Source organism: Peromyscus californicus, unplaced genomic scaffold (assembly GCF_007827085.1).
Source record: "Peromyscus californicus insignis strain IS unplaced genomic scaffold, ASM782708v3 Scaffold_11__1_contigs__length_118956290, whole genome shotgun sequence".
NCBI lineage: Eukaryota > Metazoa > Chordata > Mammalia > Rodentia > Cricetidae > Peromyscus > Peromyscus californicus.
In genome coordinates this window covers 54030642-54053011 of record NW_026294402.1, presented here as the reverse complement: position 1 = coordinate 54053011, position 22370 = coordinate 54030642, and the positions used below count along the sequence as shown (strand labels likewise).

General features: G+C 44.3%; 1 protein-coding gene across 2 annotated transcripts in view; it reads left to right on the top strand.

Annotated features, from left to right (window-relative positions):
* Nucleotides 1-22370, top strand: part of Tmem202 (transmembrane protein 202) — a 29572-nt gene that overhangs the window by 3054 nt on the left and 4148 nt on the right. The window contains exons 2-3 of one of the 2 annotated variants that reach the window (XM_052762492.1): nt 19649-19687; nt 20222-20468. In XM_052762492.1, the coding sequence (XP_052618452.1) occupies nt 20249-20468 (220 nt within the window). In that variant the 5' untranslated portion in view covers nt 19649-19687; nt 20222-20248. Of the gene's footprint in view, nt 1-19648; nt 20009-20221; nt 20469-22370 lie in introns of both variants that reach the window. The other variant, XM_052762502.1, reaches the window with a different exon arrangement.

The following is a 22370-nucleotide window of genomic DNA, read 5'->3' as shown; positions in this document are numbered from 1 at the left end:
GCTAGTTTCATGTCAACTTGACACAAGCCGGAGTCATAGGAGAAGAAGGAGTTTCAATGGGATCAAGCTGTAGGTAAGCCTTGCGGCATCTTCCTAAATAGTGATTGATGGGGGAGGGCCCAGCCCATTGTGGATGGGGCCACTCCTGGGCTGGTGGTCCTAGAAGATATAAGAAACAAGCCTGTAAGCAGTACTCCTCTGTGGTCTCTGTATCAGCTCCTGCCTCCAGTCCAAAGGTCACCTCCCTTGTCAAAGACGTTTCCAGTCAAAATCAGGCATTCCCTGTTCTCTGCTTCTGAAAAGTGATGACTCAAAATCTGGACATATTGTCGGACAGTAAATGCTCTCTCTCCCCACTCTCATTTCAGAGCTACAGATATAAAAGTTAATTCATTTAACCAGCTGTCTTTAATAAAGGAAAAATAGAGAAAAACAAGCAAATATTACACACTATAAACTATGTATGTCAATGTCAATCGTCTATCATCAATTTTTTTAAAAGATTTATTTATTTATTATGTATACAGTGTTCTGCCTACATGTATGCTTGCGGGCCAGAAGAGGGCACCAGATCTCATTACACATGGTTGTGAGCCACCATGTAGTTGCTGGGAATTGAACTCAGGACCTCTGCCCATCTATCATCAAAACTGATGGCAGTGTTGGCCTCTGAGGTAGCTTGGCAGGTAAAGGCATTTGCTTCATAATCTGATGATCTGAGACCTTTCAGGGCCCAGGGCGCACAAGGTTGAAAGAACAAACTCCCAGAAGGTGTTCTCTGGTCTTCATATGCATGTGGTGTTGTATGCACACATGTGCACCCACATAATCTCTGTTTTACAAAGTTGCTTAAGGGCATGTTCTGCACTCAATGTATTCCCACCTCCCTGAACATCTGTTCTCCTTTTTTCATCTATTTCTCCTATAGTCTTTGTGCTCACAGATAAGCGCTAGGGGAACCTGGAATGTTAAACACACACAGGATTGTTCCTTCAAAGGAAGAGATACATAACCTGTTATCTGCCCAGAAGGCTGGGAGCAGATGTGGTTAATACCCTGGTGATCTTCGTGCTGTGTGGCTGAGACCACACGCTGGATCCTCCTGCCAGACCCTTATGTGAGCTTGTTTCTCCTGAGTCAATCTACAGAACCCATCTTTATGAAGGTGTCCCATGTACTTTACAAAGATGTACGCTTGTCTGATCTTTATTTAATGTACTTTGTTCCTCAAGGAAATTTATGTCTGCTTTATTGTGCACATGAGATTGAGTTGTTTATCACCAGGAAAGTTTCACCAAATTGTGCTGTGCTTAAATGTGCCTAAAATAAACCACTCCGGGTCAGACTCCTGAAGTTTGGGCCAGCACTAGCTGCATAGCTGTATTGAACTGAACTACATTCTTGCCTCCCGAGGAGGATCAGTACTCTGCTGGCCGTAGTGGCTGCAGAGACAACAATAAGATCAACAAATATCCTGTGATTGTAGGACAGGCGATGAAATGGTGACTCAATACATTCTTGGGGTGACAGGACTTGGGAAGGCTAGCATTCTGCCTGGTCCCCTCCCGTGAAGCACAGCTGTCCTGCTTGTGTACTGTGAGGGGAAGACATATGTGAAACATCGCCTCCTCTCCATTTCACATGGTTCATTTTGGTCCCTTTGCTTGTCCATGTCCCCACCAGACCACACGATGAATACGAGCATTGTGCCCTGACTGCCTAAGCCAGGACCCTGCAGGCAGGAAGTGTTCAGCTAGCGTTGGTACAGTGAGTGCATGAAGGGAGCACTTGTGTTAGATTTCAAAGCCCAGCCTGAGGCAGTGTATAGAGAAGAGGGCAGCTTGTGGAGGGAGACGACAGTCAAGAAGAAACAATGAAGGGTTCACTCAAGGATCCAAGACCCTGCAAGAGCCTGGCACACGGCAGACATTGCGTGAGTGTGTGTTGGATGAGTAGTATAGACAAGCCAAAGCAGAGATCTGTGGAGAGTCTGTGGCGGCTCCAGGGAACTGCTGTATTTGGCTAGAAACAAACAGTGCGTGATGTAGGATGAACCTGGACCATGAAATAAAGGAGAAAGTTACTGAGTGATACACTCTGAACACAGACCTATGTGTGTTATGATAAAACACCTGAAAAAAGTAAATTAGGAGCCAGGTGGCCATGGTGGCGCACGCCTTTAATCCCAGCACTCGGGAGGCAGAGCAGGTGGATCTCTGAGTTCGAAGCCAGCCTGGTCTACAGAGTGAGTTCCAGGACAGTCAGGGCTACACAGAGAAACTCTGTCTTGGAAAAACAAAAACCCAAACAAACAAAAACCAACTTAGGAGTATGGGTTTATTTTGGCTCACAGTTTGAGGGTATTGTCTGTCAGGCAGGGCACGGCATGCAGCAGGAGCATGCAGCAGGACATGCGGTGACCGGTCACATTGTGTCTGCAATCAGGAAGATGAGAGGGATGAATGTGATGCTCAGTTTGCTTTCTCCTTTTCATTCAGTCTAGGACTCCCAGCCAATGAGAGGTGGTGCCTACATTGAGCGTGGGTGTGGTGGTTTGAATGAGAATGGCCCCCATAGGCTCATAGATTTGAATGCTTGGTCACCAGGGAGTGGAACTGTTTGAAAGGATAACAAGGATTAGGAGGTGTGGACTTGCTGGAGGAAGTGCGTCACTAGGCGTGGGCTTTGAGGTTTCAAAGGCCCATGCCAGGCCTAGTGTGTGTTTGTCTGTCTGTCTCTCTCCATCCCTCCCTCCCCCTCCCTCCTTCTCTCTCTCTCTCTCTCTCTCTCTCTCTCTCTCTCTCTCTCTCTCTCTCTCTCTCTCTCTCTCTCTCTCTCTCTCTCCTGTCTGCCTGCTCTCTAAGGATCAGAATTCGGCTCTTAGCTGCAGCTCCAGCACCAAGTGCACCACCATGCTCCTGCCATGGTGATGATGAACTAAACCTCTGAAACTAAGCAAGTCCCCAATTAAATGCTTTCTTTTATAAGAATGGCTGTGGTCATAGTGTCCCTTCCCACAACAGAACAAAGATGAAGAAGACTGGGTTTTGCCACCTCAGTGAAACCTCTCTGGAATTTCCTTCATGGGCAGGCCTGCAAGTGTGTCTCCTAAGTGATTCTAAATCCCACAGAGTTTACAATCAAAATTAATCATGAAGCCGGAAGTGGTTGTGGTTCAGGACTTTAATCCCAGCATTGGGGTAGGCAGAGGCAGGTGAATCCTTGAACTATAAACCAGCCGGGTCTACATAGTGAGTTCCAGGACAGCCAGAGCTGTATAGTGAGATCCTAACTCAAAAAAAAAAAAAAAAAATTAGCATGACATATTATCTTATTTTTTCTTATAAATGTTGAAACTCCTTGTTATCTGTATCTTGCATGTGAAAAACTGACTCTGAGAATTAAAATAACTTGACTAAGGCTTGATTGAGCCAGTGAGGTCAGAAATGGAAACTAGGAGAAAGGCCAGAAGAGAACTTTGCAGACTTTGTGGCCCGGGCTGGCCTCAAAGTCACTGTAGCTGAGGATGACCTTGAACTTCCGACCCTCCTGTCTCTACCTCCTGTTCACTACAGATGTGTGCACCACACCCAGTTTATGTGCTTCTAGGGGTCAAATCTAGGGCTTATGCATGCTGAGCTGGAACCCAACGAGTGTGCTGCATCCCCAGCCCATTTTAACTTCTGCACCATGGTCAGAGTTTTCTTTTTCTAGATTATACATCAGATTGAGTCATTTTCCCGCATTAGAGCATTTTTGTTTTTGAGACAGGGTCTCACTATGTTACCCACGCCAATAGTAACTGTGGTCCTCCTGTCTCCGCCTCTTGAGTGGCTAGGATTCCAAACATTTGCCCCCATGCCTGGCTCAGGCTCCAGGAGTCTTTTTCTTTTTCTTTCTTTCTTTCTTTTCTTCTTCTTTTAATGTGTATAAATGTTTACCTGCATATGTCTCAGTGCTTGGTGTGCATGCTTGGTGCCCACAGAAGGTTAAAAGGGCACCAGATTGTAGTTAGAGACAGCTGTAAGCCACCTTGTGGATGCTGGAAACAGAACCCATCCATGAACATGCACTCTGCAAGAACAGCAAGTGCTCTTAATTCCTGAGCCACCGTTCCAGCTCCTCAGGAGCCAGAACTGTCAATGGCTATCCAATACTGTCAGAACTGTCAATGGCTATCCAATACTGTCAGAACTGTCAATGGCTATCCAATACTGTCAGAACTGTCAATGGCTATCCAATACTGTCAGAACTGTCAATGGCTATCCAATACAGTCAGAACTGTCAATGGCTATCCAATACTGTCAGAACTTTCAATGGCTATCCAATACTGTCAGAACTGTCAATGGCTATCCAATACTGTCAGAACTGTCAATGGCTATCCAATACTGTCAGAACTGTCAATGGCTATCCAATACTGTCAGTCAGAACTGTCAATGGCTATCCAATACTGTCAGAACTGTCAATGGCTATCCAATACTGTCAGAACTGTCAATGGCTATCCAATACTGTCAGAACTGTCAATGGCTATCCAATACTGTCAGAACTGTCAATGGCTATCCAATACTGTCAGAACTGTCAATGGCTATCCAATACTGTCAGAACAAACGCCCATGTTACAGCCAGGTGTCCTAGCTTGCTTGCTTTTTTCTTTCTTTTTTTTCTCTTCTTTGCTTTTCTTTTTTCTTCTCTCTTCTTTTTCTTCTTCTTTTTCTTCTTCTTCTTCTTCTTCCTCTTCCTCTTCCTCTTCCTCTTCCTCTTCCTCTTCCTCTTCCTCTTCCTCTTCCTCTTCCTCTTCCTCTTCTTCTTCTTCTTCTTCTTCTTCTTCTTCTTCTTCTTCTTCTTCTTCTTCTTCTTTTGATACAGGGTTTCTCTGTATAACAGCTATCGCTGTCCTGGTACTTGCTTTGTAGACTCGGCTGGCCTTGAACTCACAGAGATCCACCTGTCTCTCTGCCTCTGTAGTGCTGGGACCAAAGGCGTGCACCACCACCACCCGGCCCCTAGTTTGCTTTCTATTGCTGTGATTAAAAAAAAGAAACTTGAGAAAGAAAAGGTTTATTTTGCTAAAACTTGCATGTCACAGGCTATCACTGGAGGAATTCAGGGCAGAACTGGAGGCAGGAGCTGATGCACAGAGCATGGAGAAACACTGCTTATGGTTTGCTCTGCATGGCGTATTCAGTCTGTTTTTTATATAACCCAGGTCCACCGCCCACAATGGACTGTATCCTCTCACATCAATCATTAATCAAGAAAATGTCCCTGGCTGGAGAGATGGCTCAGTGGTTAAGATCACTGGCTGTTCTTCCAGAGGACCCAGGTTCAATTCCCAGCAACCACATGGTGCTTTGTAACCATCTGTAATGAGATCTGGCGCTCCCTTCTGGCCTGCAGGCGTACATGCAGACAGAACACGGTATACATAGTAAATAAATACATAATGCTCCACAGGCTTGCCTACAGGCCCATCTAATGGAGTTATTTTCTCAATTGACCTTCTCTCTTCCCAGATGACCCCAGCTTGTGTAAAGTTGACAGAAACAAACAAAACCCCAAAACAACAGCAGATAAATCTAACCAGTGTACCAAGGAAAAGAATTTCAGGTCATTTCTAGAAAACCTTGGTCTCCTAAAGGGATATGCACGACAATGCAGAAGAGACAAAAGAATGATCTTAAGAAAGAACAGAAATCAAAGACCTAGCCACTGTCATTTCACTTTCTTCAGTTCCTCTCTGAACTTCTGGTCTGTTTTCCTCTTTGTTCACGGGATACTTCAGCTTCCTTGTGACCTCTGTTCTCACATGACCCCAGTGTTGTACAAAATGCATGATGGTCCCCTCCATCTGTCTTCCCTTGATTTTCTAGCTTCATGTCCATCTGCTCCCTGACTGATACCTGGAGATCTCACTGTCCTCCAACGCAAGGCATATCGGCATTCATTTCCCCAGTCAGATCCGGTCTGTTTGCTGTAATTCCATAGTCTGAGTCTAACTATATCTTTCCCCGAAGGTAATCACATAAAACAATGTATGCATATGCTCTGTGCACCAAGAAGCACATGACTATATGGTAACCATCCTTGCATACTCATAATTATATTGTATAATACTTTGCATCAAGTTAGCTATTAAGCTTAATTAAATTATTACTGGTAAAATTTTGTTTTGCTTGCTTATTTGTTTGTTTATATTGAGACAGGATCTCTGTAGGTAGAAGTTTCTCTCCTGCCTGCCTGTTCCCAAATACCCAGCAGCCGTTTCTTAAATAATTGACTCTGAGGCTTAATATTACTTATAAATGCTCATCCAGTATCTCAGGCTTATTGCTAACTAGTTCTTACACTTAAATTAACCCATAATTCTTATCTCTGTTTATCCACATGACTTGGTACCTTTTCTCAGTTCAACATTCTTATCTTGCTTTCTCTGCGTCTGGCTGGCAACTCCTGACCTTTTCCCAGGATTCTCCTAGTCTGGTCGACCCACTATATTCCCTGCCTGGCTATTGACCAGTGTTTTATTAAACCAATTTGAGTGATAAATCTTTATAGTGTACAAGAAGATTATTCCACAGTATTTCCCCCTTTTTGTCTAATTAAAAACAAAGGTTTTAACTTTACCATAGTAAGATTATATACAACAAAAACATTAAGTAAGAATTATAGTAACACTATCTAATCCATTTGTATTTGGCAAAATTAGAGAAAATACTCTATTATCTATCTTATCTTGGTGAGTCTAAAGTTTTGTATCTAATTTACTTTCTACTATAACTAAGGAAAACTATAATTATAATTATTTAGTCTTCAGCTCCATCAAAGACCTAAGAAGGATGTAATGTTACCTAATGACAAGGACATCAGGTTTCCTGCACAGTCACCCAAAGTTTCTCTGTAATGTTGGGGCATCCATCTTTGGCCTACAGGCCTAGAATATCTGACAGACTTATCTGTGAAGTAGGATTTTTTTTTTTTTTTTTTTTTTTTTTTTTTTGGTTTTTCGAGACAGGGTTTCTCTGTGTAGCTTTGCGCCTGTCCTGGAACTCACTTGGTATCCCAGGCTGGCCTCGAACTCACAGAGATCCGCCTGGCTCTGCCTCCCGAGTGCTGGGATTAAAGGCGTGCGCCACCACCGCCCGGCGTGAAGTAGGATTTTTAAAGGGCTGTGCTACCTTGTCTTGGCAAAGCTCTGCAGTAACTTTCTTTTCTGTCCTGTTTGTCCAATTTGGACAGCATGCTGTCAGCAGTTGAGGCAAGGGCACTTGTTGCCTAGTGGCTAAATTTTGCCACAAAGAAAGTAAACTTCACATGGAATTTCTTCGATGACCATCATCTATCTTCTTTGAAGTAGATTGGTGCTGCCAGGAGCAGACATGTCTGATTGTCATAAAAAAAAGAACATTATGTTATTAAATCATCTTAAATGCCATATTCTGTAGGTCTTTGAAGTATTTGAAGATTGCCTATCTATCTGAACTATATTTATGTATACCTTGAAAACATACCTAACATGACCATAAGTTTGCTATTATAGATGACTATTAATCTATATTTCTTAATTATATATTACATTTTTAAATGAGCTACATAAACATAATACCCTAAACAAGAGGAGAAATATACATATAGGGCCGGGCACACACATTTAATCCCAGCACTCCAGAGGCAGAGCCAGGCGAATCTCTGTGAATTGAAGGCCAGCCTGAGTGAGATCCAGGACAGGCACCAAAACTACACAGAGAAACCCTGTCTCAAAAAACCAAAAAAAAAAAAAAAAAAAAGGAAATACACATATAGTATAACAAAATTAACTTTAAATTTGCATCAATAAACTAAAATCCATAACAACATAACATATTTTGAGATTAACAGTTGTTTTTTGAATTAAAGTAGATTCAATAATCTATCCCTTTTTTATCGTAATAATCTACCATCATTCTATATCACCATCATTTTTATACCATATCCCACTTTTTTCTTTAGAAATAGATTGACTATGACCAATAACAATCTGTAACCAGACACCCTAAACAAAGACAAACATCCATAATCCATTTTTTGGGAATGTGGACATAACTTTCTAGGCTACTTCATGCTGATTGGGGGCACTGTTAATCTTATGGAGACCTTTGAGAAAATTTAGGATTATGGTTAAATCCTGACTGGAGTAGTCTATGAGGCTGGATCATCTCAGCCAGCAGCCTTGAAGCCTTTCTGGATGCAGAGCTCAGAGGAAACTGCAACAGAGGTACTCTAAAATGTTGGATCATCTGGGCCATCTGTTCCTATTGGAGATTTTTCAGGGGGTCTTCCTGAATCAAATCAGATTTGTCTTAACACCGAATGAATTCACAGCTTCTCATTTCCTGTGGAAATAAAAGCATAACCTCTTCTCAAAAGTAACATATCTTTTGACTTAAATTTTGAAGTCAAGGCATTTTCAAAATATATAGGTTGTATTAATCCAGCAACATTTATAATCAAATGTCTTTTAGCAGCTGTTGCTCCTTCCTCAGCTGCCAAACAATTCAAAGACAACACAATAACATACAGTATGTGGACTCTCTGTGTATTTTCTGTCTTACATGGCTCTTTTTTATGTTACTTTACTCCTTTTTAAGGACTTTATTATTTTAAAACTATATATTTCTTTTTTATGACTGTCTATACCTTCTCTTTACTCTTCCAAGCCTACATATATTTTTAAACACACTGTAACCCCTAGAGGATTTTTGTTTTTGTTTTTTTGAATCTATCTTTACTGCATGGTCTTTTTCTGACCTCATGAGCATTTAAACTGCTAAACAGGTGTAGCTAGGACCAAAGCTGTGGCTTTGGCAGCTGGCTCCGCCTCCATTGTTGGTTCCTTGAGAAGCTACTCTCATGGCAGAGGCACATTTACCACTCCAACTCTGAGATATTTTTGGGTCCATGCTGCCACCCAGTAGTGTGCCACCCACTGCTCATAAACTCCATTTAAGTGTTTGGCAGCAGGGCGTCTTAAAAGAGCCATGTGGTTTTTGCCACTAATGCTGAGTCAGGAAGCCATCTCTTAAAGTAGTTGCTCCTCTGCTCACCACCAGCAAACAGAGCCTCCTGGAGAAAAGACAGCTACCAAGAAGCTGTGCTTGACTCCATTCTTCTGTGTCTAGAATCCTTTTTTTTTTTTTTTTAAAGCTTTCTCAAGTTTTATGTGGAAACTCTTGCTAAGCTTTTGGGCACCACATGTAGGCAAAAGTTTCTCTCCCGCCTACCTGTTCCCAAACACTTGGCAGCCACTTCTTAAACAAGTGGCTTAAATCACTTATAAATGCTCAGCCAGTAGCTCAGGCTTATTACTGACTAGCTCTTACACTTAAATTAATCCATAATTCTTTTCTATGTTTAGCCACATGGCTTGGTACCATTTCTCAGTATGGCATTCTCATCTTGCTTCCTCTGCATCTGGCTGGCAACTCCTGACTCTGCCCCTCCTCTTCCCAATATTCTCCTACTCTGGTCACCCTGCCTATACTTCCTGCCTGGCTACTGGCTAATCAACATTTTATTAAACCAATTGGAGTGACAAATCTTTATAGTGTACAAGAAGATTATTCCACAGCAGGTCTCACTATATAGCCTTGTCTGCCTGGAACTGGCTATCTAGACCAGACTGACCATGAACCCAGAGAGCTAATTGCCTCTGCCTCCCCAGTGCTGGGATCAAAGGTGCGCACCACCACACCTGGCTTGTTGTTTTCTGAGACTGTTGATATGCAGCTCAGCCTCCTGAATGCTAGGGTGACAGGCCTGTTTCACCATGCCTGACTATTAATAACACCCCCCCCCCCCCCCCCCCGTGTGTGTGTGTGTGTGTGTGTGTGTGTGTGTGTGTGTGTGTGTGTGGTGTTAGATTTCTGAGGCAGAATAAAGAGACAGAAGGCAGAAAGGGACCTGAGTCTGACCTTCAACAGATAGGACTGTGTTTATTAATGCTCACAGTGAGGGTAATTGAGGGAGGGGTCTGCCAGGGGAAAAAGCTGTCTGCGATCCTTTATAGGAGTAGGGTGAGGGGCTTGGGAATGAGGAAATTGTTGCAACTGTAGAGAGCAACATGTCTCTCTATCTTGAAATTGTTTGCCCAGGCAAGACAGACAGCATTGGAAGACAGGCTATCTCAATAGACATTCCTTTCTGTGTTGACCAATAATGGCTGAGCAAGGCACTCTATCAGTGTGCATGTGTGTGACCACATGTGTGTGGGTGTGCATGGATGTGGGAGTCATAAGATAATGTCCAGAAACATCCTTGATCTCCCTTCCACCTTATTCACTGAGGCAGGGTCTCTCAGTCAAACCCAGAGTTCATCAATATGGCTAGTCTAGCTAGCCAGTTTGCTCTAGGGATCCCTTATTCCAACCTTCTGAAGTTGGAATTACATATGAACTACCATAAGCATACAACATTTACATGGGTTCTGGGGATCTGAACTCTGTTCCTCAGGCCTGCTCAGCAGCCATTTAACAACTGAGCCATCCTCCCAGTCTAGATGGTAACACTTTTGACAATCAAGAAACATAACTGGATAGTGACCCATTTTGAAGAAATCCAGAGATGCTTGGAGTCTTGTAAGATTTGTCTTGGAGGTTTGGCCTGGCAGCTGGACTCTGTAAATTTGGAAGGCACTTCCCCTCAGGCAGCCCAGAGACCATGTTGAGGCAGACGAAGAGAATTCTATTCCCCATGTTTGGAAACATTATTTTGTAGTCAGAGAGATGGGACTAGTCTTGAGTTACTGGTTATTCATCATTGGCTATTCAGATAGAGCCTCAAAAAAGAATCCAATTTACCAGTGTGCGGCAGTGCATTTAAAGAAGGATCATCTGAACTTCTGAAATGACCGTCATCGGGAGAAATGTTTCTAAGACCGATCTCAGCCAGTTAGTTGGTCTTGAAATAACTCTGTGCTTTTTAATGGCAACACAGCTGCAGCTGCATGGCCAGCCCCCTGACTAATTAGACCTTTGCCATCCCGGTGGCAGCAGGGGGGCGGGGGGACTAGTGTCGTGACTCAGCAGGACTAGCTTGGACAACCTTATTTGATGGTCTGTTCCTGCTAGTGGCGGCCATTGGGACTGTGTGGCACTGTTGTGGCCTGGCTCAGACGTTGCCTTTAAAGATCAAGCAGACAAGCAGCCCTACTTGTGTACTTTCTACCTGATCGCTGGACTTTCACCTTTCCGCTGAATAAAGTTCTGGCTTAGTTAGAGGTTGGTTAGAGGCACTGACAAAGAAAAGTTCCACTAGCAAAATGACTAATCGTGAGATTAACAAATTACAGTGTTAGTGATAAGGCAAGTTAGTAGAGCAGACCTGTACTATTTTTCATTCTTCCCATGAATTCATACATCACGTTTCTTTCTTTCTTTTTTTGTTTGTTTGGTTTTGGTTTTTCAAGACAAGGTTTCTCTGTGTAGTTTTGGTGCCTGTCCTGGATCTCACTCTGTAAACCAGAGGGTGTTGGAGCCCCTGGAACCAGAGTTGCATGCAGTTTTTGAGACACTCAACATGGTTGTTGGGAGCTGAACTCAGGTCTTCTGAAAGAGCAGCCAGTACTCTTAACTGCTGAGCCATTTATTCAGCCCCCTTTCCCTCCCTCTCTCTCCCTCCTCTCTTCCTTTTTAATCAGAGGGTCTTACCTTACTACATAGCCAACGCTGGCCCGAAACACGAAATCCTCCTGCCTCAGGATCCTTAGTACTGAAACTGCAGGCCTGCACCACACACGCCACTTGGCTTTTCAGATCTGAGCTGTTTGAGGATTTTGTTCTTTGTTTTGGGAACTGCACTCTTTTCATCCTCACATTAACAACATGAGGAGAACAAGCCAGCATTTCCTGTACAGTGGGTGCTGTACTCCAGCATGAGAACCATCTCAGCCCTCCCTCAGCGGAAGGGTCACACCCTGAAACAAGAACGCAAGGACTGGTTGGAGGACATCATCCAGCATTGGCCTTGTTGCTCCCTTGAATTTCCTACCTGGCCCTGGAAGCTCTGTCAGTGTCTCTGCCTTCCTCTCTTTCTCCCCTGCCTGCGTTCTTCCATCTTATTTCCCTTCCTTGACTAACAGCCCAGCCCCAGCAACTAGAAACCTAAGAATACATCCACGTGACTATCTGTCCTGGGACCATCCCCTAGCATCTGGCTTCAGAAAAGCAATGACATATTGCTGTGGTAGTTTCCTGGGCTGGTGCGACCGTTCAGTGGGTAAAGGTACTGGCTGCTGATCCTGAAGCCTGAGTTCAATCTGGGGTCTCACACTGTGGATGGAGAGACGCATGCACACACCCACACAAAATAAAAAAATAAAATTTCCAAATAGCACACTTCACTGATGCTTTCTTTAGGTGGTTTTCGTGTGTGTGCGTGCGTGCGTGCGTGCCTGTGTGTGTGTGTGTGTGTGTGTGTGTGTGTGTGTGTGTTAAAAGCACAGTTAAAAAGTCACTTCTCGGGGGCTGGAGAGATGGCTTAGCAGTTAAGAGCACCGGCTGCTCTTCCGCAGGGCCTGAGTTCAATTCCCAGCACCCACATGGCAGCTCACAGCTGTCTGTAACCCCAGTTACAGGTAACCTGACACCCTTACACAGAAATACATTCAGGCAAAACACCAATGTGCATAAAATAAAAATAAGGAATATAATCTGTTTTTTAAAAGTTCTTTCTGTTTTAAGCGCCATTTTGCTGTCGTTTTCAGTGCTGGAAATCAAGGGGAGAGCCTTGCACAGTAGGCAAGTAGTGCACTGTAGAGCTTCGTCTCCACCCCCCATCTGCCTTCAGAATATTTCTCTTGGATTCCCTTTTTGTTTACACTATATTCTCTGTGTATGATGTATGTACATGTCAGTGTGAATTTGTGCACATGTGCACACCTACACATGTGTGAGTGCAGAGGTCCATGTCAGGTTCTTCCTCAATTGCTCTTCACTTTAATTTTTGAGACAAGCTTTCTTACTGAACCTGGCTGGACTAACTGAGCACAGACTAACACCGAGCTCCGGGGTCCACTTGTCAGACCTACGTGGCCATACCAAGCTTTTTAATGTTTGTGCCGGGAATCCAGACTCAGGTCCCCATGCTTACCCAGCAGGCTGTCTCGAAAGAACCTGCATAGAAAGCTATTAAAATCGGCTCGACTTCCTTGAGTCTGTATTAGCCAGACAGTGGTAAAAGAGCAGTGGAAAGATAAGGATTGTTATGCCAACAAAGGAACACACTGGCAGTTAGGAAGTACTTATAACTCGAACTGTGGAGACTGTGGTGGTTTGAATAGGTATGGCCCCCTAGAATCATGTGTTTGAATGCTTGACCCATAGGGAGTAGCCCTGTCAGGGGATGTGGCCTTGTTGGAGTAGGTATGGCTTTGTTGGAGGAAGGGTGTCACTGTAGGGGGTGCTCCTTGAGGTCTCATATACTCAAGCTGTGCCCAGTGTGTTACAGAGTTCACTTCCTGTTGCCTGTGGATCAAGATGTAGAACTCTCAGCTCCTTCTCCAGCACCATGTCTGCCGGCATGCTGCCATGTCCCACCATTATGATAATGGACTAAACCTCTAAAACTGTAAGCAGCCCCAATTAAAGTTATTTTTTTGTTTTGTTTTGTTTTTCAGGACAGGGTTTCTCTATGTAACAGCCCTGGCTGTCCTAGAACTTGCTTTGTAGACTAGACTGACCTCTCAAGAGATCTGCCTGCCTCTGTCTCCCGAGTGCTGAGATTAAAGGCACATGCCACCACGGCTGGCTCCAGTGAAACGTTTTAATAAGAGTTGCTGTGATCACGGTGTCTCTTCACAGCAATAGAAACCCTATTTAAGACTGAGACAAAGGTTGAAGAATCTGAATCTTTCTGTTATTCTGAGTGATGATATGCAATATAGGCATGACTCTGAGATGAAAAAATTCTTTGTGTGGCCAAGAGCACCTGTTGCACAAGGAGGAGGACCTGGGTTCAGAGCCCCAACATCCATGTAAAAGGGTAGGTACAGTCACACACGTGCCTGTAACCCCAGTGCAGGGGAAGCAGGGACAAGAGAATGGCTGGTGCTTGCTTTCCAGCCAGGGTACTCCAGGTTCAGTGAGTGCCCATGTCATAAGGGACTAGGGCAGAGAGTGGTAGAGCAGGACGATTGGTGTCCTTCTAACAGTCTCTGTGACCTTTGGTAGCCAGCAGAGTGACAAGCTACAGGAGGCAAGAAGACAGTTCAGCTCGACATGATGCAGTAAACTGTGTTGGTTCAAACTTTGTGAGTCTGACCCCGTGTGGTTCACCCTAGGCATATTTAAGCACAGCACAATTGGGCGAAAACATCCCTGGTGGTAATTAACTTACTCCCGTGTGCACAATACAAAGTAAGCTAAGTACAGATCAGATGTGATGGCGTCAAAACTCTTTGTAAAGCCCATAAAGATAGGTTCTATAGACTGACTGAGAAAAACAAATTTACAGTAAGGGTCTTGGGAAGGACCTGGTGCCAGAAAATCTCCAGCCACACAGATAGTGCAAAGGTCACCAGTCTTCTGGGCAGATAATGAGTTTTGTGTTCCTTCCTTTGAGAGAACAACCCTGAGGGCTTCACATTCCTCGTTTCCCTAGTGCGTGTCTTAAACACAAAGACCTCCATGCCCTCTGATGTCCTTCTCTGGCCTTTGCCTGAACACATGTGTGCATATGCACTTCACATATACATGTACACACATAAAACACGCAGAGACACACCATACTTATATACACATACACAAAAGTTAAATACTTGATCCAGTTTTCAGTTCTAAGGGTTGAACCTAGGGTCTCATACCTGATATACAAGTTCTATACCCTGCTAGCTCCAAGTACTTGATATCCTTGTCAGATCTTACTAGGTGTGGTGGTATATGCCTGAAATCCTGGAAGTTGAGAGGCAGAGCAGATAGGACCGGGAATTAGAAGCCAGCCTGGCCCTGTCTTAAACAAAAGCAGAGATGGGGATGTGACTCAGTTGGCAGAGTATTTGCCTAGAATGTACAGCCCTGAGTTTGATCCTCAGCACTCCATAAACGACCTGGTAGCACATGACTATAATCCCGGTGTTTGAGAAGTAGAGGAACAAGGATCAGAAATTCACAGTCAGTGGCTAGAGAGGCAGCTTAGTGATTGAGAGCACTTGCTGCTTTTCCAGAGGACAGAAGTTCGGTTCCCTGCACCCACATCAGGCAGTTGTAAGCTGCCTGAAACCCCAGTTCCAGGTGAGCCAACACCCTTTTCTGGCCTCTGCAGACACCTGCACAAATGTGATATTCACTTATACAGACCTACACATAAATTTGAAAAAAGAAGTTTAAGTTCATCCTTGGCTATGTAGCATGTTTAAGGCCAGTCAGGACCATATGATACCCAGTCTCAAACAAAGAGACACACAACTCCACCCTTGAGTAGGTGCTAATGAGAACAGATCCCTTAAAAGGAGATATGGAGAGGGGAGTCAATTGTCAGTTCTTTTGGTTGGTTTGTTTGTTTGCTTGTTTGTTTTCAAGACTGGGTTTCTTTGTGTGGCCTTAGCTCCTCTGTAGACCAAGCAGGCTTCAAACTCAAGAGATCCACCTGCCTCAGCCTCTCGAGTGCTGGGATTAAAGGTGTGTGCCACCACTGCCAGGCATCACGTCTGTATTACAGAATCCATATACATTTTTTAAATTCGATCATCACAACATTGTGAGTAGAAAGTAAGAGCCTCATCTTACCACTGCAAACCATACAGGAACCAACAGCTTTTTTACCAGAATAACCTTATTTCTAACTTTAGGACCCAAGCCCCAGCACAGGAAATCTCATTGAAATTATCTGAAGCCTAGCCATAAATTCTTCTGTGTTCCCCTGTGTGCAGGCGTGCATGCGTGTGTACGCACATGCACCTGGAGGTCAGGAGTCATCTGCAGGTTTTCTGTTGGCACTGGACAGTATTTTTGGAGTCAGGGTCTCACTTTGTCTTACAGCTTGTATAGTAGGCTGGGTTGGTAGCCCAGTGAGCCCCGGGGATCTTCTTGGTTTTGCTTCCCCAGTGCTGGGATTATAAGCTGATGCCACCACCCCTGGCTTTTTGTATGTGAGTGCTGAGATTCAAACTCAGGTCCTTAAACGATCTTACCAGCTCAGTCTTACTATGTTTCCTTGGCTGGTCTCGAACTTAACATATAGATCAGGCTGACTTTGAACTCATAGATCTGCCTGCTTCTGCTCCTTAGTGCTGATATTAAAGACATGTGCCACCATGCCTGGTAAAAGAAATCTTTTTTTTCTTAAAGACTGATTTATTTATTTGTGTCTCTGTGTGTATGTGCATGTGTGTGCAGGCATCTGTGGAGTCCAGAAGAGAGTGTCAGATTCCCTGGAGCTGTGGTTACCGGCAGTTGTGAGCAAGCTGATGTGGGTGCTGGGAACTGAACTTTAGTCTTCTGTTTAAAAAAAAAAAAGCCAATGTTTAAAAAAAACAGTTAAAAAATAAGCTGCAAAGAAATATTTTGTAAATGGGATTACCTTCAAATGAAGAACTTTTTTTTCATCAGATAACACCAACAGAGTCAACAGGCAGTCTATAGGGTAGACAGGTGACTTACAATGTTCATATTAGCTAAGGACTTACTGTTAGGATATATAAAGAATTCTTTAGGGCTGAAGAGAGCACTCAGCAGTTAAAAGTATGTGCTGGTTTTTTTTGTTTTGTTTTTTTGTTTGTTTGTTTGATTTTTCGAGACAGGGTTTCTCTGTGTAGCTTTGGAGCCTGTCCTGGAACTCACTCTGTAGACCAGGCTGGCCTCAAACTCACAGAGATTCACCCGTCACTGCCTCCCGAGTGCTTGAGATCTAAGGTGTGCACCACCACCGCCTGGCCCATATTTTCTTCTAAGAAGACTGCTTTTCAAAACAGTAACAATGGTTTGAATGTATACTAGATGACACCATACACAGCCACCAGATTACATGCTTCTTTTGTTATACCCATCACAGACCCTAGCAAGTTCTTAGCTGGTCAAAGTGTTCTGCTCTTTGGGGTAGTACTGAGAGTAGGCCTGAGGATTGGATGGTGCCAACCTGTTCTCTCTAACGGCTAGAGTGTTACATTCTTCGAGAAATTAGTCACTGTTCACAAATGGCTTGATACCCCACATGGCATCAACATCATCTATTTGGTGGTGTGCTTGCGTAATGCCAGTAGTGAAGGGATCCCGGGGTAAACAGTTCATCTGTCTCAATGTGGCCTGTTCTAAGACAGTATTCAAGGAAGCTTGAAAAGAGCAAAGGGGCATTGATCTTGTAATCATTACCTAGGATCTTTCCCAGGATCCAATGCCGGGTAAGATTGTTGATGACTTCTCTCCCCCAGCAGCCTGCATAGTACTTGCTGGCTCTAGGAAAGCTAGCCAGTAGAATGGAAGAAGCTTCAAGGTCAGGTCCTGATTGATTTTTCCTACAACCAAAGTATGTGGTGTCTTCAGCAATAGGACCTAACCATCTCGTTGTGGTAAGCAATGTATTTTTTTTTTTTTTTGTAGTTTTAGACAGCATCTAACTCTTTATCCAGGTTGGCCTGGAACTTACTCTGTAGCCTAGGCTGGCTTCAGACTCGTGGGTGATTATTCTTCCTATGACTCCTCGGAGCTGAAATCACAGGTGTGAGCCACCCTACCTACTTGTACCCTTTATCTTATACCTAGTCGAGTCACATTGCTAGTACTTCCTGCCTTGGCATATATCTTTGCCCTAAATGTTCCCTTTGTTGATTACCTGAGGAATCCCTTTAAAATACAGTTTCTCTACCTTTCTTCTGATAGTCCTAACCATTCTTTGCTCAGTACTATCTCTGTGATTCCTCTAAAAGTGTGGTCATCTAGCCATTCATCATTAAACACTCTGTTTCCAGGCATTGAACTAAGGTCTGGAAAGTTAAATAGTACTTTGGCAGACGTACTATTGTGACTGGCTGTGTTGATTCCTGCTAGGAAAATGTTGAAGAGGCAGATTCAGGAGGCCTGTGAGTTTGAGATCAGCCTGTGTGTCCATACGCACACACAGAGGAGCTGGGGAGACAACTCAGTTAGAAAAGCAACACCTCAGGCTGCTCTTCCAGAGAGCCGAGTTCAGTTCCCAGCACCCACACCAGGCAGCTCACAGGAGATCTGACACTCTCCTCTGGTCTCTGGGGACATCTGCGCTGACATACACATTCCAACACATGTAAACATATCATTAGCAATAAAAATAAACACAACCTTAGAGAAAAGAAGCGTTTGTCCTACAAGCAAGAAGACCTGAGTTCACTGGGCGGTGATGGCGCATGCCTTAGATCCCAGCACTCAGGAGGCAGGGGCAGGTGGATCTCTGTGAGTTCAAACAAACAAACAAACAAAAAGGACCTGAGTTCAATACCCAATACTCACACACAAAGCCTGGAGCAGTGGCATGCATCTGTAACCCAAGTGCTGGGGAGGTAGGGATAGGAATCTCCCTGGGCCTTACTAGCCAGTCCAGCTGTATTGGCAAGCTCCAGGTTTAGTGAGAGAAAAAAAATAAGGTGCTTGTGATTGAGGGAGACAGCTAATGTCAACCTATGGCTTCCATACGCACACACAGTTACACACATGTCGGTACATGTCACATACAAATACATCACTCACACACAAGGAATTCTGCATGCTACAGCATGGACATGAACCAGTACATAGAACTTGTGGTTCTCAGCAGCCAAAATACAGAACAGGCTTCAACAGGTCATGGGATTGGGGGAGAAGAGGGTGTGCTAGAAGAAACTTATAGTCAGCATCTAGATTCAGACCAGATTTAGGAAGCAGCGTTAATATGTGCACAAAGTAAGAGCTAGCGATGTAGCAGAGCATAGATTTGAAACAACCATCAGTCTGAAGAACAGAATGCTGTCTGCCCTGCATCTTTGACTCTTTGAGTTCTTAGGAGGTGAGGGGTTAGAATCAGATGTAGAGAGTTGTTTAAAAAGGAGACGAGTGTCACTAGGGCATCGGCGGGCCGAGGTAGGCCCGGGAAAGCCCTCACTTTCATGTAGAGCCTAGCACCACCACAATCTCTTGAAGAGGGGTCACTTTGGGTGTCCAGGGCAATGGCTTCTGGCATTATAATGGGCTCCGTCGGCAGTGTGTAAGCAGTAGAGTGTCCTTATATGAACAGAAGACATTGAAAAGAGGGAACGAGAGGACGGCTCGATGGTTCAGTGAGTAAAGGCACTTTGGACAAGCCTGGTGACCCAAGTTAGATTCCCAGAACACATGTGAAGGTATAAGGAAAGAATGGACTCTCCTCTGATCTCTACAAAACACCCATCATACACATATGCAGACACAGACTCACACTAATAAAAATTTTAAATCAAATTTTTTTTAAAAATGGAAGCAGAGTGAGAAAGGGAGGAAATGGATGCTGTAGGAAGGGCCCTGACTGGCAGGTTTGTAAGTGTATAGAGACACTTAGATCTGGCAAATGCACGAACTGTGTAGACTACTGGCGACTGATACATTCACAGTCTTGAGTAATAATCACAAACAATTGAAATCGGAGTTACACTTTTGAAATTTATTCTGAAAGAACTGTCTTTATCTTCACATTTCAGGAGCTGGCATGAAGACTGACACACAATTTCCAAGAATATGTGTGTAAATTGTTTAATAAAGTTGGAGAAGTAGGGAACACCTCCCCCCTCTCCCCATCACACACACACAGTGGTGATTTCTTCCTGGTGTGATAAGAATGAGAGAGAGAGAGAGAGAGAGAGAGAGAGAGAGAGAGAGAGAGAGAGAGAGAATCAGGATCTGTACCAAGGATTCTTCTAGCTGTGTGTGAGGAGGCGTTGAGACAAATTCCATGGCAGTTAGAAAGTAAACTGGCTGCCAAGATGGGGAGGAAGGAACAAGCCATGACCCTCTACAGTCCTGAGGTCTCCAAAGTAAAAGGGAACCGGAAATACCAAAGGGTGAGGAGACAGAAGGTCAGAGGGGAAGACGGGGACTTGACTTAAGGACAGAGCTAGACAGAAAAGACCACCTTAGAAATGTTGACTTTTAAACAAGAGGTAAGGAAACAGGTGTACAAATCAAACCCACATGGGGATATTGAGGTAGAGAGAGGCAGGAGACTTTGGGTAGCTGGGGCTAGCTTTTCGGGCACTATTTCCCTCATCCCTCAGCCCACCCTTCCTACCAACAAACAATTGATGTCAGCCCGGAAGCGGCAGCAGTACGTGGATCAGGCATTCACCTACACCCGGATGTTCTGTGGCAGCCTCTCTGGCCTTAGCATCCTGCTGCTCATCATCACGGCCCCACTGAGCTGGGTGCAGTTCCTGGTGACCAACAATGGCCTTGAGCTCTACGCGGGACTCTGGACCGTATGCCACCATGAGCTGTGCTGGAGCCACATACCCAAGCCACCCTGTGAGTGCCACAAAAGTCAATACCACAGGCCCCACTATTCCAGAGCTTTCTGCCACATTGCGCTTTTGCCTTTCTTCCTTCAAGATCTTTGGATCTGAGACCAGTTGTGATGTGACCGCCCTTTCTACTGGTACCTGGCATATGTCCTCTTTCCTCGCCCAGGTTGATTCCTGTCCCAAATGATTATAAGCTGGTGGTATTCTTTTGACATTTATAAGATGCTATTATGTAAGCTTGGGACAGGTTTGGATACAGGTGACACACACGATTGATACTTGGGTGTCCGTTTTATGTGGACCACTCCTCTTTCTAGATCAAGGCTTCTTCTTCTTCTTCTTCTTCTTCTTCTTCTTCTTCTTCTTCTTCTTCTTCTTCTTCTTCTTCTTCTTTTTGTTTTGTTTTGTTTTTTGAGACAGGGTTTCTCTGTGTAGCTTTGCGCCTTTCCTGGAACCTGCCTTGATCAAGGCTTCTTATTGACCTATACAGGTGGGCCCTTTTGTACCAAAGGTCCTAAGAGTTTCAACACTTTGACAGCTAAGCTTGCTGCCCTTCAAAAGCTGAAATCAGGGGCAGTGGTGGCACATGCCTTTAATCCCAGCACTCGGGAGGCAGAGGCAGGCGGATCTCTGTGAGTTCGAGGCCAGGCTTTGGGCTACAAAGTGAGTTCCAGGAAAGGCACAAAGCTACACAAGGAAACCCTGTCTTGAAAAAGCAGGACCTGGGTTGTGCTTTCCAGCACCTATGTCAGATGGCTCCCAGCTGCCAGTTACTCCAGCTCCAGAGGATCTGACCTGCAGCATACACTCACTTACACATAAATAAAAAATAAAAGGCCGGGCGGTGGTGGTGCACGCCTGTAATCCCAGCACTCGGGAGGCAGAGGCAGGTGGATCTCTGTGAGTTCGAGGCCAGCCTGGTCTACAGAGCTAGTCCAGGACAGGGTCCAAAGCTACAGGGAAACCCTGTCTCGAAAAACAAAACAAAACAAAAATAAAATAAAAGTAAATCCCTTGATAAGTAGAAAGAGTTTTGGTTCTATAGGATATGAAGGTTTGAATTCAGTGTTAGGACCTTTGGTTCTGGTTTACTTTGTTTGTTTGTTTGTTTGTTTGTTTGTTTGTTTGTTTTGTTAGGTGGATTAAAAGTCAAAAGCAATGAAGTTAACCAAATACGGATGTTATAAATGCTGAAGTGTTTCATTGGGCTGTGTAATTTGTGGCAGAAGATTATTGTGAGTAGAACTGGTTAATTGAGAGGGTTAGACTCTGAGGTCAAGCCTTGCTTGCTCACAAGAAGCTGCAAGGATCCATGTGGCTCTTTAAGAATGGAGGGGTGAAGCTAGAGACGATCGCAGGATGAATAGATGTACACGTTCCCCTTATGGGGACAGAGGATGTGCACTCTGTCTGTATCTTAGAACTCTCAGACAGAATGCCTTTGTCCTTTGAATATTAAACTCAGATTGGGAATATGTCTGGTAGTTGATGCAGCAGGAAGACATCACAGGTCCCCAGTTCCACAAAAAGAAAAATTAAAATAAAAATGGAGGGTGCCAGGAGTAGTGATGCACATTTTAATCCCAGCACTTGGAAAGCAGAGGCAGGAAGGTCTCTGTGAGTTCAAGGCCAGCCTGGTCTACATAGTGAGTTCCAGGACAGCCAGGGCTACACAGAGTGACCATGTCTCAAATAGAGGGCTGTGTTGTGATTAAGTAGACAGTGTGCTTGCCTACCATGTGCAAGGTTTATAAAAAGCATTAGCCAGGTGTGGTGGCATCTGGTTATAATCCTAGCACTCAGAAGATAGAGACAGGAGGATCAGAAGTCAGTTTGAGAAAGCCTGGGCTACACAAAACTCTATCTCAAAAAGAAAATGATCGCCGGGTGGTGGTGGCACACGCCT